Source organism: Pelophylax lessonae (assembly GCF_965119305.1).
Source record: "Pelophylax lessonae genome assembly, chromosome: 9".
Taxonomy (NCBI): domain Eukaryota; kingdom Metazoa; phylum Chordata; class Amphibia; order Anura; family Ranidae; genus Pelophylax; species Pelophylax lessonae.
Window position 1 is genome coordinate 98,512,472 of NC_138776.1, and position 18,722 is coordinate 98,531,193.

Here is an 18,722-nt window from a genome sequence, read left to right on the forward strand (position 1 = left end):
TCCCCGCTGTCAGAATACAAAGACTCAGCGGGGAGGATTCCCCCATCCACCTTGAATGTGTGGATGGTGGAATCAAGCCATTTTTTTTTTTCGTTCTACCAGTATAATCTCTGGACTGCCTAAATGTTAGTGTTTGATAAACTGCTGGTTAGGTGTCTGATGTTCCTCATGTTTATTTGCAGATAATGGTTGGATTCACAAGGCAGTAGTCATCAAATCCCAAGTTCATATCATAGAGGAGATCCAGATCTTCAAAAAGCCACAGCCGGTAGAAAAATTGGTTATCTCCAAGAAACAGGTACTGTCTGTGTTATGTTTTTATTGTATAATTAAAGCAAACCTAAAGTCTAAGATAATTATCTATTCCAGCAATCTGAACATATCAAACCTTTCTTTGTGCCTACACCACAGGCCAGCTTTGTACCAAGGTTCATGCTAGATGTTGTTCAAGGTTACAGGTTCTATCTTCAGCTGTTCCTTAGAATCTTTTCTCTGTGACTTTTCGATCATTACAGGGCTCCATATTTAGTTGTTGAGTATGGTCTAGATGGAAGTAACCTACTTGTACTCATTCAAGCAGCAAGGTTCCTATAATCTTGATTTAGCCAAGGAACAAATGTAGCGCAGGTTGTGCGTGCAGTGTGTTAGAATATCTGCATTGTGAATCAAAAGCAGTTCTGATGTTTTGGAATTTTTTTTTTCCAATTACTGTACATTTTCTTAGTTAACCCTTAATGATCTTCAAATTGGCTGCAACTTTTTCATTTTTTGGGCCTATATAGCCACCCAAAAGTTAAAAATGGACATTTGCCTGTAAATGGCTGTGCAGCTCATGCCAGCTGAATCTTATAGTAGTGGCCAGATGAAAAATGAATTGCTAGTTCTCCCAAAAAAAGTCAGTCAGTAGCGTGTGGTTGAAGATTGTCCCTATCCTCGATGGTAGCACATGCTTAAGGTGACCTTAAAGAAAAACTATGCTAAGCATGATTTACAGGTATACTGAGCACATATGAAATGACAATAATAACAAATGGAAATATAAAACAAAATATGACCTATTTACAGCATTTCTTTCAACATGTCATGTTAGGTCCAAATCAGGAACAAAAAACAAAGAAAAAACAAAACCTCCTGCGCTCAAGTGCTGTCTGATGGAGTAGAAAGAGGTGCACTGCAAACTCAGATGTAGAGAGAGCTGTTTGGTCTTGCTGCCCCCTTCAGGATCAAGGGTATCCAGAACCACTGGTAGAAAGGACAAAAAAGAAAAAGAGGGGCGCACCGACCTAGTGCATTACCATAAAACCATTTATTAAAATATTAAAAAGTGTACAAAGTACTCACAAAACTAGCGGCATTTCATCTGGCTCTGAGGAAGGGGGCTCGCCCCTGAAACACGTCAGCCTAGCCATAGCAGCCCCATGCGACCATCTGCATGCCCATTCGTCACAATTGGGACCTGGCTACCTTGGAGACTGTATATGCTATTCTCGATGTGTGTTGTATCACACTAGTTTTGTGAGTACTTTGTACACTTTTTAATATTTTAATAAATGGTTTTATGGTAATGCACTAGGTCGGTGCGCCCCTCTTTTTCTTTTTTGTCCTTTCTAACAAAAAACAAAGCCCAGCTTCCATGAAGGAGTTAGCTTAGGTTTTATGCTTTGCCATGATGATGCAGTGGTGTCGATGACCCCACATGCACCAAGCCTCCTAATGAATGCTGTGGTACCTAAAGCAGTAAATACAACATATTTCAGGGTCCTGAAGATCTATTAATTTGCATATGTTGCCTTTCACCTTCAGAATCTTAGAGATCTAAATTACTGTGCCGTTTGATACTAAAAGAAAGAGCAATAGTGACACTGAGTGAGCAGTTGTGACATTGTCACATTATTTAGGCAAGGCAATGGGAAAACCCAAACCCCAATACACACCTTACTTGTGTTCCCTCAGCTCCTTGCTTATCTGGAGCCAATGCTGATATCAGCTCTGCCGACAACTTAGGTTACCCAGTGTAGTCATTCCACTGGTCATGTGACAGTGCTTAGGCATTGCAGTTGGTTGCTTGGCCTGGGTACTATCACAAGGGTACAGGTCTCAAGCTCCTCCCATACCTGCAAATGCTCTATATTGTATGCTGTGGAGGAGTGAGGGGTGCTGGCAAGGTGAGCATTACCTTTTGCAGAGTCACGGTCACTTAGCTCTGCATGAGCAAGGCGAGAGTGTCTCTTTAAGCTGCCAGCAGCACATTGTATCCAGCCTTGTGGTAAATATGTCTTGTCTGCTGCTTTATGCATTTATACTTTTTACTGGATTTAAAATAATAGAAAAATCCTATTATTGAGGAATAGAGCCCCTGTGCTGCTTACTAAATATGAACATTACCATAGGCTACTCTACCCTGGTTGAGCCCACATTTCCTAAAGCTTGTTTTTGAATTTACTATATTAGTTTGGGAATTGAGCTATGTTCTTACATTTTCTCATAGACATTAGATGCCGTTGGAACGATTTTTGGCGAGTTTTAAATTATCAGTTGGTTCTTCCTTCCATCATACTCTGAACAAGCAGAGACTCTGTCTGCAGGCATTAATGGATAGTTGGTCAGATTCTATGCAGATATAACCATTCTTTGTCATCTATGGACAGCTTTATTAAGCAGTGTATTGGATCTTAATTTCTTTTAACAATTCCAAATTAAAAGACTAAAGTAAATATTTTCTAATTTGATAGCATTGTCCATTTGCTATAGTCACGATAATCTATGTCAAATAATAGTTTGCCAGACATTCCAGTGTTATCTCTACAATACCTAGGCTTTTCTGGCTTTGTATTCAACATTCTTTCTTAATCAACAGGTAGGATTCCAATCACAGTGCAAAATAAACCTCACCCAGTCTGTTGCTGATAATAAAGTGAAAATTAAATAGCACAAAGTCCTAAGAATTGTACCATTTTGATATATTTTCAAGAAAGGGCAGGAAAATGTTTGAGTTTCTTTTTATTGAAAAGTAAATAAGTCTGCAAATATCAAAGTGTGATTATGCTTCACCAATCCACTTTACGTTTTTATCACTTTAGAGCGTTGGAGTTGTAAAAGCATTTTTCGCAGCAATGGACCTTTGTGCTCTAAACTTTTGTCAATTGTTTGTTTTTTAGGAAGCCACTAAGGGCTCTTTCACACGGGCGATCCTTTTTTTTTGCCCGATCAGGTCCTTTTTTTTTTTTTGTAACGGACACGGATGACACTTGTGTCATCCGGTCCGTATGTCCGTTTTTCATCCCATCCGTTTGCGGATGAAAAACTGACATAATGCATGTCTATGTAAATACGGATGTCTGCGGATGACACAACTGACATCCGTTTTTGCTTCCGTTCCGTTTTTTGAAAGGAAGAAAAAATAGGGTTCTCCTCCGTTCAAAAAAACTGAACTGAACTGACAAAAAACGGATGTCAGAGGATGATCATCCGTTGATATCCGTATTTACATAGAGATACATTATGTCCGTTTTTCATCCGCAAACGGATGGGATGAAAAACGGACATACGGAACGCCCGTGTAAAAGAGCCCTTTAAGAAATCACTTTGCAAACACATTTTGTAGTCTTTTGTCTTTTGAAGTGAAATTGAAATCTAGTATTTTGTCCATCTTTCTAATTTGCGAACAAATTGGACTTACGTGTGATATGATATGCTGATGCCATTTCTGATGGTTGCTTTTATTCACAAGCTTGTCCCATCTTTTGCACATATTGATAAATGCTTTAATTTTTACATCAAAGTGCAAAATGTGAAGGGTTCCAGCAGGGAATATCTTATTTATTGGTTGGCTCCATTCAGCCAGAGTATGTTTGGGATTCCAAGGAAAAGAATGAAAGGCTTTTTCCCCTCTTACAGTATTGTCAGATTTACACAGAATTGCATATTACTAGACATCCCTAAGTCTTATCTCATGTCTCGCATGTTATTTGGGAAGCAGTTTTTTTTTCTGTTAACCGTGTGGTTTAGTTCTGTTTAAACTCCAGTAAAATAGTGGTAGATGCTGCGGCACAACATCATTTTGATCTTACTTTGGCTTTTATGTGGACAAAATCGGACTGTATAGCACAAAAACTTCACCTCCTTTTTTTTTTTTCAATTACAATATAACAATCTGGATCGCATAGTTAACAAAAGCAATTAACAGCATTTATGCAAAAGATTGTGGCTTATGGCAGTTAAGGACATTCAGGATAAATAGGGATCGATTTACTACTAGACTGTGCACTTTGCAAGTGCCTTTGCTCCAGAGCTTAGTAGATGAGGCAAAGCTCTGCTGACTTCCATCATCCAATCATGTGCATGCAAAAATGCTTTTTTTTTTTTTTTCATTTTTTTGCATGTGATTGGATATCCTTTGCAAAGTGAAGCTTCACTTCACTTATCTCTGGAGCAACTGCACCTACATAGTGCACAGGCTTTAGTAAATCAACCCCAGTTTAGTTTACTGGTTATTGTATTTAGTGGAAAGGTAGTTTAAGTTAGAAATCAAGGTTTTGGGGATACAGGGTGTTTCAGTAACACTTTGATGAGATAGTTGACATTATTTCTTTTTTTACTAAAACTGAAAAATAAAACACAAAAAAACGATATAATCCTTTAAAAATCGCAGCATAGATCCACTGTGTGTGGATGTTTGCTGGGGTTGCTCTTTAAATGAACATCTAGAACACTTTTGGGTCTTTTGTTTAATGCCAGGAAAGCAATTGAGATGGAAATCCCATATTGCCCCTATATTAGATTTCTGGTCAGTTCGGTTCTTCCACTATTTTTGGTGGATCCCAGTGTATTCACTCTATTATGTGTGACAATGTTTTTTCACTATGGCTTCTATATTTTCTTCTGTGGACATTTGAGCCAGGTTATGCCCAATTGTCTCAGTTTTGTCCTTATTTATCATTATATACCATTAAATCTCAAACCGAATTAAAAAAATAAAATAAAATTGCAGAGTAAATAGAAACTATCCACAGTTTCAGTTATTTTATATGGATGTTTTGTAACATTCACCTGTCTGTAAGTTTTGCTCTCATGGAGCCTTTGAAGAGGGTTTTTTGTGGTGCTTGGGAAAGTGAGAGTGGAAGGAGTGTAGAAAGGTTTGAGGCATCTGGGTAGCGGAGGGGGTGGGAGAACACATCTCTTGTGTACTGGAAGGTCACATCTTGCCAAGATCTCTCTAATGTATTCCTTCTAGTTTAATCATATTGTATTAACTTTTTGTATGCACATCATGTCCTCTCTATTTTGCTGAACTTGCTGAATTGTTCTGGTTTGCTACCAAATTGTCAATTCTAAGAGCCTCTCTTAGGGCTTGTTTACTGCTTGTGTTTTCTCATTTTACATGAGCTCCAAGACTGTTTTGGAAAGGAGACCGCTTATATCTTCATGTCATTCTAATCATCTTTGTGAACTTATTGAACTCACTTTGAAATCTAAACTACCAGCAATTCTGGGCCACTCTAATGATATTAAACAATTCAGCAGAGTTAATTAAATTCTGGTCACAAATTAAAGTCGTGTTCCAACAAGTTCCTAATTAAAAAAATGAAATTCATGTAATAAATAGAACTTGTGTCTTGTCTTTGTCTTACAGAATAGTTTGTATATTGGAGCTCAGAGTGGAGTCCTGCAGTTACCACTGTCTGGATGTAGCCGAAGCACCTCATGCTATGATTGTATCCTGGCCCGAAACCCGTATTGTGGGTGGGATGGCAAAGTCTGTAGAGAGCCTCGAACATCACAGGACAGGTTAGTATTCTTGTGCTAAACTATGTGGCAGAAAACCAGGTGTAAAAAATGTTATGTATTTATTTTATGTAGGACTGACGCGTTCATAGGAGTTTTATAGTCTATAGAACTAGTTTTAATTAAATCTTTCTAAAGAGGATGCCTTCTATTGTCCCTGAAAATCATACTCGCACATGCTGGACAGCTGATAATGTATCCGGATACTGTGTATCTACAGGGTAGACTCACTCTCTCCATTTATCCTGGGGACCAGGGACACCGACTTGAGAAAACAGGGGTTTTAACATTTGCCAAATCTATCCAGACTAAAATTAAAACATTTTGACTAAAGATGCCATTTTACTGAAACTGAAGTCAGGGTTTCTGATCAGAATTAGTATTACTGACAGTTATGAATCTGGTGGTTCAGCTTGAGAGCCAGGCAGTTAGGGTTTTCAGAATGAGCTGTGTCCAGGCTATAGGCATTAGTATATACCAAACATTTAAGTGATTGTAAAATCTAATTTTTTTTTCTATTAAAATAAAAAACATGTTATACTTACCTGCTCTGTGCAGTGGTTTTACACAGGGCAGCCCGGATCCTCTTCTCGGGTCCCTGGCTGGAGCTCCTGGCCCCTCCCTCATGTTGACTGCCCCCACAGCAAGCCACTTGCTATAGGGTCACACGAGCCAATCTGAAGCTCCGTTTATCCATTCAGACATGGAACTGCCATTTGGCACCACCCCCTCTCTCCTGATTGGATACCTGAGTTTGATTGACAGCAGTGGGAGCCAATAACGCAGCTGCGGTGTCACAGCCAATCAGGAGAGAGAGTCCGGAATGGCTGAGGCACTCGTGCATATCGCTGGATTGAGAGGGGAGTCAGATAAGTATTAGGGGGTGCTGGGGAGGCTGCTGCACATAGAAGGCTTTTTATCTTAAGGCATAGAATGCCTTAAGATAAAAAAGCCACCTGACTTAACATCCTCTTTACCAAACCATAAATTAGCTTTCATACAAGCCCCCTCTGACCTTTGTTGCTGCATGTACCCTGAAGTAAATAATCCTCAATCACAACAGAGACTCTGAATTCAGGTTGCAGCCCCTTTCTGAACAGTTTGGTTGGCAGGATGCAAAGATGAGTTGGGATTTCTCTGCTTCGGTTATGTATTTTGAGGATGCATTCCTTCACAGTGCCTTCAACTATAGAGATCTGCAAGGGCTTGTTTTAATTTCATGTATTGCTTATTTAAGAATATGTAAATGTTCATAGCCTAACCACAGGTTTATGTTAACAATGGCAACATCTGCATTTCTGTTAATCCAGGTTGCTTTTTAATTCATGCATATCAGAAGTGCCCAATATTTCCATTTTGAGGGGACGGTGGTGGCTTTAATCACTCATTAGCTCCTTATACCTTCAGATGGTTCCACTGGCCAGATTACCAAGCTAGAGTTTCTCATCTCCGTGTGTTCCTAGTGCTGCCATTGTAAAGTTTGAACAGGGACTGTCCTCCTTTCTGCATTTTCCATAACACAACAAACCTAAAAAGCATGACCTAAAATGTTTAAAGGGGACATGAATAAACAGGGCAATCAAAATGAAATGCTGCTCCACCTGCTGTTGAATTCAAGTACTCAAGTGTGACCATGATTCCTGTTAGGAATCAGTATTGTACTGTGTGATTGCAATAGAACAATGGCAAAAATGGTTCTTCATATGAAAGGAATTTGAAAAAGAGGGGAGATTTACAAGTTTTTGGAAGTATAAAGTAAACCAATAAGGACAAATTATGGGAGATTTTTTTTTTTTTTAAGGTGTTTTTTTTCTTTAACATACACAGCAGCTGCCATGTAAACCAGGGTAATGGCATTAAAATTATCTGCGGAGAGCCCAACAGTAAAAATAGCAGGGTAATACAAAGTAAATTATCCATGAAGCATCATAGCCTTTAGCAGGAATACCCAGAATCAGCAGTACAATAGACATGGGCAGTCCGATTCAGCCAACAAACAAAAGAAGAAGAAGCAAAAACAGCCACACATCAATCTCAGACACACACAGTGTTCTCTCCAGACCCAGGTAGAAGATTCATATCCAACCCATTTAAAGGGAGGATTGTGAAGAAGCCAAATCTGTCATTTGGGAGGCCAAAATATCCAGCCAAGGTTGCCATACTTTATTACATTTTTTAGAACAGACAGGTCCTCTGTAAATATGTTTATACAAAGGTAAAGCCTGGTTTATCAGGCGTAAAACATATGACAACGTAGGCAGAGCTGGATCCTTCCAGTGCAGCAAAAGCTGCATTTTTGCATAGAAAAATATCAAGCGAAACATAACATGGTTACAAATAAGTGGAACACAGTTATCAAGTACACGAGTAGACAAACCTCCAGGGTCTTCAGAGCTTAAAGACTAAGATGCTAGCATATCAATTCAGCCCAGAAAGAAAATAATCTTGGACAAGACCAAAACATTTGCATAGACTTCTCCACATCGAGGACAACAGGCTTGTTCCATCAACCCCATGCGATTTAGCAAACTATGGGAATTCATTGTATTGTTACACTGACCTGGAATAAGAATGTAACAAGTGAAGTCTAAAACCTCTGATCCTGCATGCTTGTTCCAGTTCAGTGATTCACCAGGCTCACAGCACTAGAGTCTTAAAAACAAGCCATTGGCAGCTCTCTTATTGCCATTCTCACAGATGTAATATCAAAGGGCAATCAAGCCACCGTTGCTCATTGAAAAATATTATGTTTCAACTTCGCTTAGCCTTCGGGCTTATATTTTTTATTAAAGGAAACGCATAGTCATTTTGTGCATATTCATTATGGCCAGGACCAAAAAGGGAAAAAGTCGGGAGGGACTTATCCTTTATCAAACCACTCAGTCTGAGCAGCTCAGTCCAAGCTTTCAGTCAGGCAAACTGAGCCTCAAAGTAGACAGCATCTCTTGTACTGGTTTTTTTTGGCCTGTAGTTCCTATGCCATCAATTTAAAAAAAAAAAAAAATTAATAATTTGAAAAGTAAATACTATGTGTGTAAATTGTATAAACAGATACAAGGCAACAATTTATAAATGTACAAATTAAAAAAAATAATAATAAAGCTAGTTATAGTTTCCCTTTACATACTATTTTTTATTTTTATTTTTTAAGATTGGTGGAAAGAGGTTAACGTAATGCCCAATTAGCAAAACAACAGCTTAACAATTAAAGTGGTATGTCAGACGTAACTGCAGGACTCCTTTATTTATTGGAGAGACATTGTATTACTTCTTCTTTCATGCTACAAATTGTTCAGACCTTCCTAGGAGTCATCTATTGCTTTTCCTTTTCCTAATACATTTTAAATTCTGGTTTTGTTGCGGCCTGTGATTGTCATTATATTTTACAGCTAAAATTGTTGTTTTTGGCTTCTTGCAGGGTACAGATGACGCAGGATGTTCAGAATGGTAACGGAGGATGTTTAAACAACACAGACCAGGGTAAATTCTCTGTTTATTTTACAACATCAGCCTTGCATGCTTGTGAGAAAGCGAAGTGGTACTTTATGAGCATACATGTAGTGAGAAAGTAATTTTGAAAAACTGTAGGAGGAAATTGAAGTTAAATATTTTCTTTAGAGTGGAAAAAAAAAATTGTCATTTTGTCTATAGCCAAAACCCGAGTCAGACTTTTAGTGGCATTTATGTCCCCGCTAGGGAGATTGCACCTGAATTAGATAGGGAATGCAAAATTTTACAGTTGTCACTGGAACATGCAGTGTGTTAATCCAAGGAAATCGTCCACAAAGAATAACGGTTTTAGTGTCAACTGTCTAAGAAGGATTTCCCTACATTTTGGAAAGATTGTCTCACTTCCTGTTGTATCCCTGGGACAGGAAGTAAAGTTAAATCTCATAGGCCAAAAAAAAAAAAAAAAAACCTTTAATGTTACTGCTCTCTCCTGATTGCTTACTTTGGGATTGTTATAATTCTGTCACTTTATATTTCTTTGCTTGCTGGCCAATACAGCGATCTATAGTTGTCCTCAAACACAGATAAAAAAGAAGCATTTCTGACATCCCTCTAGATATGCATGTATACAGATCGCATTCTTCCAGCAACAAGCAAGAAGGAAGCAGACTAATGCCTCGTACACACGCAACGATTATCGGCCGACCGATCGGCCGTCTTTTGTCCAGTGTTGTTGTGTTGGTTGAAATGTGCTCTAGACTGCACACAAATTTTCTCGGCCAACAAAAACCAACTTCAGAAGTGATGTCATGTGCTGGTTTACTTTCCGTGTGTTTTTTATTCTCTGAGCATGCCCAGTCTTGCTCATCAGATTTTTGTCTGCCGAAATCTGTACTGACTGACGGAAAATCGGCCGTTGTGTTGACGGCCAACAAAAATTTTATAGCCTGCACACCAGATTTTATTCAGCCGAAAAGTCGGAGTCGGTTGTCGAAATCATCATACTAACAAGCCGAAAATCGGCCGATCGGATGTTGGCCGAAAATTCACGGCCAACTATCGACGCTTGTGTGCGAGGCAAAAGGCTGGCCATAGATGGATCTTTTTTTTTTTTTTTTTTGTTCAGCTACTGGTTGTGGCCGGATTGGCTGCAGCTCTGATTGAATTAAGTTTCCAACATTCCCATTCGATTGAAGCTGATCATTAGATCGCCTTCTCCGGCGTGGCAGCGGACAAGGATAAATCAAAATTTGGGCAGTCCTTGCTGGCCAGCTTAACCACTTAAGGACCGGAAAGGTTTTTACCCCCTCAATGACCAGGCCATTTTTTGCGATATTGCGCGGTCGTGTGACGCTGTACCCAAATAAAATTGATGTCCCTTTTTTTTGCCACATATTGAGCTTTCTTTTGGTGGTATTTGATCACCTCTGCAGTTTTTATTATTTGCGATATAAACAAAAAAATAGCGACAATTCTGAAAACAATACTATATTTTTTTACTTCTATAAAACTAAAATAAATTAAAAAATCTATTTTTTTCATCAATTTAGGCCAATATTCTGCTACATATTTTTGGTAAAAAAAAAATCCCAATAAGAGTATATTGATTGGTTTTCACAAAAGTTATCACGTCTACAATTTAGGAGAAAGATTTATGTCATTTTTTTAAATTCATTTTTAGCGGGACTGCAACATTGCAGCGGACAGATCAGACACCTAACTGACGCTTTTGACGGGACCAGTGACACTAATACAGTAATCAGTGCCAAAAATATGCACTGTTACTGAACTAATGACACTGGCAGAGAAGGGGTTAATGCCAGGGGCGAGCAAAGGGTTAAATGTGTGCCATGGGGATGCTTTCTAACTGTGTGGGGGATGTACTTGATGAAAACAGAGACCTGTGTTCCTAAATAGGAGGAACACAGGATCCCTGTGTTCATTACTGACAGAACAGCGATGTGCCGAGTCTACTTCGGCAGACCGCCGCTCTGTCTCCATGGGGAGTGATCGCCGGTGTTCGGCGGACATCGCGTCCACGGGACCCGCTGATTGGCTCCCCCACTAACTGCTACACGTAGGTATGTTGTGTTGCGTAACAGAGTCGGCTGGTCAGCAAGTGGTTAAAGTAGAACTCTAGGCAAAACTTTTTTTTTTTTCTTTTCATTTTGCATAGAGCAAGGGGGGTTTATAACACCTATTATATTTTTTTTCGCCATCTGTGTCCCATTGTGGAGATTTCCCTTCACTTCCTGTCCCATAGCCAAACAGGAAGTGAGAGGAAATCTCTGTAAATCAAGGGAATTCCTTGGGGACTCCCAGGTCACTAGAACTAGTGTACCCATTGGAAGATTTCCTCTCTATTACCTTTCTGAGGACAACACAAAATGTAGGATTTTTTTTTTTTTTTTCAATGATAAAAAGGACAAATAGAGTGGGGGAATCTCCTTAACGGGGACAGACAAGACAGCAATAAAAACTGATGAGTGTTCTAATCCGTCTCTACTATACTCCAAAAAAGAGTATGCCTTTAGTAATACTTTAAAGGAATGCCAGGGATGTTAAAGCAGAATTAAACCCAAAAGCAAACATTTATTTGGATTAATTTAGACTATTTAATCCCATCCTCCACTGGCAGATGTGTGTGGATTCACTTACACAATCGCATGTCAAAGTTTGATTTGCAGGCAGGAGTGCATGCATAGATATAAACACCCAGTGCCTGTGGGATTAATCGACTGTCTAAATGAGCCTTATATAGCAGCTCACCAATTTTTAGATGTAATGGCTGCATTGGTTTTACTTTTATAGGCTTTATTTCCTTTTTCACCTGGTGATCCTGCCAGTAAGTCTGTTGTTTTTATCACCTCCCCCCCCCCCCCCAATATGAATAAGCTAAATTTAGGTCTAAAGCTGGCCACACATAGCTTGAAATTCTGCTAGTTCAGCAAAAAAACATCCAAATTTTGATCCATGGATGTCCATTCTCGTTCATGAGAAGTCGATCCATCGATTTGTAGTCTCGCAAATAGGAATATTGGATAATTTGTGTATTTTGACAGTGGGGAGTTGGGAGGGAGTCTCCCCGTTGTCAGAATACAATAACACAGCGGGGAGGATTTCCGCATGCACACAGAAAGTGTGGATGGGGGAATCCGTTAGTTTTTTCCGTTAAGCTGGCAGTCTGAACCAGGTATGGGCAGTTTATGCCAGGAGGTGCAGTAGTGAGGGGGGCAATTCCCAGACAGTGAATTGTATTTCCGTTGTTAGGATTGATCATTTATTAATGGGAAGATTGTTTTAATTAGAATATAAAGGTTTTCCTGTAAAAATCAATTTTATTTTATTTTTTATTTTTACCATCATCAGCTCAACAAAAAATTAGCCTCTGTTATGGAGAACCAACATGTAGTTTGACCATATGAAGTAATAACCAAATGTATTTCATGAAACTGTAAAAGCTCTTATAAGGTATATTATACTTTGTATTCTGTGCTGATTTGCAGACTCAAGGGAGTAACAACCAGATGAGAAAACAGCAACAGCAGATGCTCCCTTTGAGACTGCACTGTACCTATGGCTTGATCTAAGCCCTGTCACTGCTATCTATGTTATCTAATGAGCATCACAAGCTGAAAGTGTTGCAGTGTAATCCATCCAGAGTGTTAAAGGAGAACAGTCAGAAGCCATAGTCCATAGTGGAGCAGTGATGGTGGATGCAGCCTGTCCTGTACAAAAATATGTAAAATGCTCTCAGCTGCATAATGTAAATTAGGCTTCACAGCCATTAACCACTTGACCTCTGAATGGCTTACCCCCCCCCCCCCCCCCTTCATGACCAGGCTATTTTTTGCAATACGGCACTGTTACTTTAACTGACAATTGTGCGGTCGTGCGGCACTATACCCAAATAAAATTTATAATTTTTTCCCACAAGTAGAGCTTTCATTTGGTGGTATTTGATCACCTCTGAAATTTTTTTTTTTCTTTTTTGCACTATAAACAAAAAAAGACCAACAATTTGGAAAAAAAAAAAAAAACACAATATGTTTTACTTTTAATCAAATTTCTTTATAAATTTAGGCCAATGTGTATTCTGTTAAGTTTTTGGTAAAAAAAAAAAAAATCCCTATAAGCGTATACTGATTTGTTTCCGTAAACGTTATGGCATCTACAAACTATAGGATATATATATATATATATATATATATATATATATATATATATATATATATATATATATATATATATATAATTTTTTATTTTTTACGCTAGTTATGGCGATCTGTGACTTATAGCTAGACAGCAATATTACGGTAGACAATTGGACACTAGCTGACACTTTGCAGGAAACCAGTAACATTAATACAGTGATCAGTGCTAAAAATATGCACTGTTACTGTACTAATGACACTGGCTGGGAAGAGGTTAAACATCTGGGCCACTAAAAAGGTTAACTGTGTGCCTAGCCAGTGTTTATGTGTACTGTTTGTGCTGCTTTTACTAGGGGAAGTAATGTATTCTAGTCCCTGCTTTGCAGGAACAGAGAATATATCCCTTCCCCCCTGTCAGAATGGCGATCTGCCTTGTTTACGTAGGCAGATGCCTGCTCTGTGTGTATTACCAACGTTCAGAGGGTGCTGGAGGACATTGAGTACCCCCCACCCGCAGATCGTCTTCTGCTGTTAGTATTCACGTCCTTGGACTATGAATGAGGATCATTCCACTGGCAAAATCCTCCCTGTGCTCTTTCTTATTAGCTGTCCAAATACCTGCCAGTGCCTGAAAAACAGGATCAAAACTCTGAGCAACGCAACATAGCCTGATTGGCTTCAAGTTCCACCTTTGAGGCAGACCATACACAGAGCAAATGATCCACCCAGATGCCTGGACCACCAGCTGGCTCAGCATGTTAGCGAGCCGCTGAGAGCCCAAGCCAGCTGCTCCTGCCCACTCCACAGCCCAGCACTCCTGTGAGCACTGGAGGGGCCAAGCAGAGAGCCAGTGGCTGACTTGTCATTGATTCTCTGCTCACTGAAGACCAACAGCTGAGCAATTAGCAGTCTATGATTGCTCAGTTCTCAGTGTAGTGGTGGGTGGAAGACAGTTGCAGCATTTTTTAGGACCACTGGAAATTGCATTTATTTTGAATGTACAAAGCAATCTACTAGTTGACTGTTGAAAATTCAGTCAAATATAAAGTCAAGGCAATGAATTGGCAGCATCTACACCATTAATTTAAAGATCAAATTGCAAAATGAGAAAAAAGCTTTGACAATATTGTCAAAAGCAACAGGATTTTTCCTCTGGGTATATTTGGGGCAAATTCTATATCCTCATCTTTTGGTTGATTAAAACCAAACTTTTATGTCGTCAGTTGCTCTGTGATTTGGAATTGAGCAATAGTACCCTATCACTGGTGTCAGTGGGAGGAATAGTCACCCATCGGTGTCAGTGGGAGGGATAGTGCCCCACCGTTGGTGTCAGTGGGAGGAATAGTGCCCCATCATTGGTGTCAGTGGGAGGGATAGTGCCCCACCGTTGGTGTCAGTGGGAGAAATAGTGCCCCATCGTTGGTATCAGTGGTAGGAATAGCGCCCCATCGTTGGTGTTAGTGGGAGGAGTAGTGCTCTATCACTGGGGTCAGTGGGAGGAATAGTGCCCCATCGTTGGGGTTAGTGGGAGGAATAGTGCTCCATCACTGGGGTCAGTGGGAGAAAGAATGCCCTACACATTGTTCATGTCAGTAGGATAAATAGCGCCCCAAGGGCCGGAAAAGGCAAGCAAAGGGGGGCAGTTTGAAGACCACTGCCTTAGGAAGTACCCAACTTAACAAATAATACAAGTAACTTTTTGTGCTTTAATCTATAAATGAGTGTCCTTATAGAGACCGTCTGCATTCTTCACCTGAATGCAGAAATTTTGACTTCTGGCCAAATCAGATGGCAGAACACATGTCCCCAGTCAAATTACTGCCATTTGACAATTAAATGACAATGGGTAGAGCCTAGTATTCTGGGGCTAGAGTGTAGAGGCCTCCACAAGGACATAAAAATCCTCCCCATGTCTTCTCTGAATAGGTAATAGCATTATTAGGCAAATATTCCACAACTTTTACATCCTTTTCCTGGGTATTTGGCTGCATACTACATCATCTTGTTTGTTTTATAGTTGGCAAGAGCAACTCTTGTTTTATTCATCAGTGATGGGCCACCCATTTTATTCCTTGCTAGACTTTGTCAGATTGTACCATCTGATATTTTCTGCATCATAACAGATAAATCAATATGAGGCTGAGGAGAAGGAAGGTTAAGTACAGGAGGAATGAAAAGACAGTATTTGTGCTCCATTGCGCAGTAAATATATGTAGCCTCTTTAGACCCTTCATTGATTCTTTTCCATTTGAAGTCTCTTAATACCTCATGACATTTTGCGTTTTCTATTCTTGAGTAACAGGCAGGCTGAGTCTGCAACATTATTTTTTACTAATATACCTTTCTTTTTAGTTGTTCCAGTGAAGAAACTTAGAACTGTCTTGAAAGGAGATGATGTCCTGCTTCAGTGTGACCTTTGGTCTAACCTGGCTAAGCCTCTCTGGCTAGTGAATGGCACCGACCCACTGGAAGATGATGATGGTCGCTTTCGAGTGGGAGTCGATGGACTCCTCATCACAGATGCTCTTTTGGAACACAGTGGTGAATATGACTGTTACTCCGATGAAAAAGGCTTGCAGTCTATAGTTGCTTCATATAACGTCAGTGTTCTACTACAGCTTCCAAAACCATCTGATGCTACCCCCAACAACCAGTTGCCAACACCAGCACCTTATTCTTCTTCTAAGCTGGAATTTGTCTACATTTCTGTCATCACGGTTCTTGGCGGCCTGTGCTTAGTCCTTTCTATTGTTCTATTGTATGTTTCCTGCCAGCAAAAAAGAAAAGGCAAATATGCAATGAGCAATCCTCGGATAACCAGTGTAGAACTTCAGACGGTGTCTTCAAACTTCAAAGACAAGTCTGAGGAACATAACTATTCTGATGGATGCCTTCAGATAATACCTGGAGAGGCACCAACTGCATCTCCTACCAAATCAAATCCTCCTCCTCCGCCACCACCACCTCCTTTACCGTCAGAGTTCACCAATGGGATCAGTACCCTGCCTAACATGTTGAGGAAAATGAATGGTAACAGTTACATGCTTTTAAGACAAAGTGAGGAGGCAAGTTCTCCTTTGTACAATTCATTCACAGAGGAACTTAGCAAGATCTTGGAAAAAAGGAAACATACGCAGTTGGTTGAAAAGTTGGATGAAAGTTCAGTTTAGTAAAAACTAAAAAGAGACTATAAAAAAAACAAATCTACCTCAAATTACTTTTTTTAAACTAAAAAACTTTTTATTATATTTTCATTCTGCTGTCCCTTTTAATTTTATTTATAAGCAAAAACACAAAGTGCAGTGACAAGTCCACGACTCTTTTCACACTATAGACATCTTTATCTGTGGAGCTTCAGGGTTCTCTTCTGCTATAAAATGGACATGTTGTAGGAGGCTGTGCTTTCCTTGAAAAGAAATCCTGCTCTGTTCTGGAAAAACCGTGACCAAAAGAACAAAGGTAGGTGTGTATTTCAGTCGTAACCTTCAATGCTTGTGTATGTTACTGGCTATGGGTTACTGTATATGTGTTTTTCTTCTAACCTGTATTTGCGAAGGATCTAAAGCGCAGTGGTTAAAGGAAATCTAATGTCATAGCATACACTTTAATAAACTTCAGCACCATTTAATATCAGTATTGTAATAGCAATACAAACAATCATTTTTGACAATCCTATGTAAACTTACTTAAAAAAAATCTCCTTGCGTATTATGAGTGCTGCTATCTCTTTCCACAATATCCTGGTTTCACTGCATGCTTTGCAGCATCTTCTGTTTATTTTCAAATTCTGGGGACTATACACCAATCAGTCATAACGTTGTCACCGTCTACCTAATATTGAGTAGGTCCCCCCTATTGCGCCAAAACAGAGCTGACCTGTCAAGGCATGGACTCGAAAGTAGCATCCACATGAATGTCAGGATGCAATGTTTCCCAGCAGAGCACTGCCTCAAGTATCACACTGCCTCTGCTGGCTTTCCTTTTTCCCATACTGCATCTTGGTGCCCTCTCATCCCCAGGTAAGCGACACACATAAGCCCGGCCATCCACATGATGTAAAAGAAAACATAATCCATCAGTCCATGCCCTTTCTTCCATTGCTCTGTGGTCCAGTTCGGATTTTTATGTGCCAATTGTAAAACTTTTGCCTGCGGACAGGGAACAGCATGGGCACCCTGACCCATCTGCAGCTACGCAGCCCTGTACACAACAAACTGCGTTGCACTGTGTGTTCTGCCTCCTTTCTATCAGAACCAGCATAAACCTTTTAAGAAATTTGAGGTATAGTAGATTTTCTATTGGATTGGACTACATGGGCCAGCCTTTGCTCCCCACACGCATCAGTGAACCTTGGCCGCCTATGACCCTGTTGCAGGTTCACGGGTTTTAATTGCTTGGACCACATTTAGTAGGTCCTGACCACAGCACACTGGGAACATAGCACAAGAGCTGTAGTTATGGAATTGCTCTGACCCAGTCATCTAGCCAATATAATTAGATCCTTGCCAAAGTTGCTCAAATCCTTAGGCTTGCTCATTTTTTTCTGCTTTCAACACATCAACTTTAGGGACAACATGTTTACTTGCCTAATATATCTCCTCCACTTTCAGGTGCCATTGTAAATAAATAATGTTATTCACTTTACCCGTCAGTGGTCATAATGTTATGGCTAAGCAGTGTATATTCCATGGTGCCTTGCTGCCAACAAGCAGTGATTCTTGTACTGACGCCATTTCCTGAAACTTCTCCTTTCAGAAACGCTGTAGTTCAGAAGGCAGGCTCTGTGAATTCTGTGACACAGCAGTGCCTACTCATTATGCCTCACAAGGCATAATGAATACATGTAACAAAATTCAAGAAATGTGTGCTGATCTTCACAAACTAAAGCCTCGCACACACGCAACGATTGTTGGCCGTGAATTTTCGGCAAAACGTCCGATCGGCCAATTGTCGGCTTGTTAGTATGATGCTTCCGACAACCGACTGCGACTTTTCGGCCGAACAAAATCTGGTGTGCATGCTATAAAATTTTTGTTGGCCGTCAACAGAATGGCCGATTGTTCGTCAGTTAGTACAGATTTCGGCAGACAAAAATCAGATGAGCAAGACTGGGCATGCTCAGAGAAGAAAAAACACACAGAAAGTAAACCAGCACATGACATCACTTCTGAAGTTGGTTGTTGTTGGCCGAAAAAATGTGTGTGCAGTCTAGAGCACATTCCAACCAACACAACAACACTGGACAAAAGACGGCCGATCGGTCGGCCAACAATCGTTGCATGTGTACGAGGTTTTAGTTTATACTGTTCATGGTTGCAGATTAATAGAAGTTGG

General features: G+C 39.9%; 1 protein-coding gene across 1 annotated transcript in view; it reads left to right on the top strand.

Annotated features, from left to right (window-relative positions):
• SEMA4G (semaphorin 4G) overlaps window positions 1-16,591 on the top strand; it is a 224,570-nt gene extending 207,979 nt beyond the window's left edge. The window contains exons 11-14 of the mRNA XM_082268409.1: window positions 183-298; window positions 5,633-5,787; window positions 9,203-9,264; window positions 15,741-16,591. Of these exons, the coding sequence (XP_082124535.1) occupies window positions 183-298; window positions 5,633-5,787; window positions 9,203-9,264; window positions 15,741-16,558 (1,151 nt within the window). The 3' untranslated portion in view covers window positions 16,559-16,591. The remainder of the gene's footprint in view (window positions 1-182; window positions 299-5,632; window positions 5,788-9,202; window positions 9,265-15,740) is intronic.
• The last annotated feature ends 2,131 nt before the right edge of the window (window positions 16,592-18,722 follow it).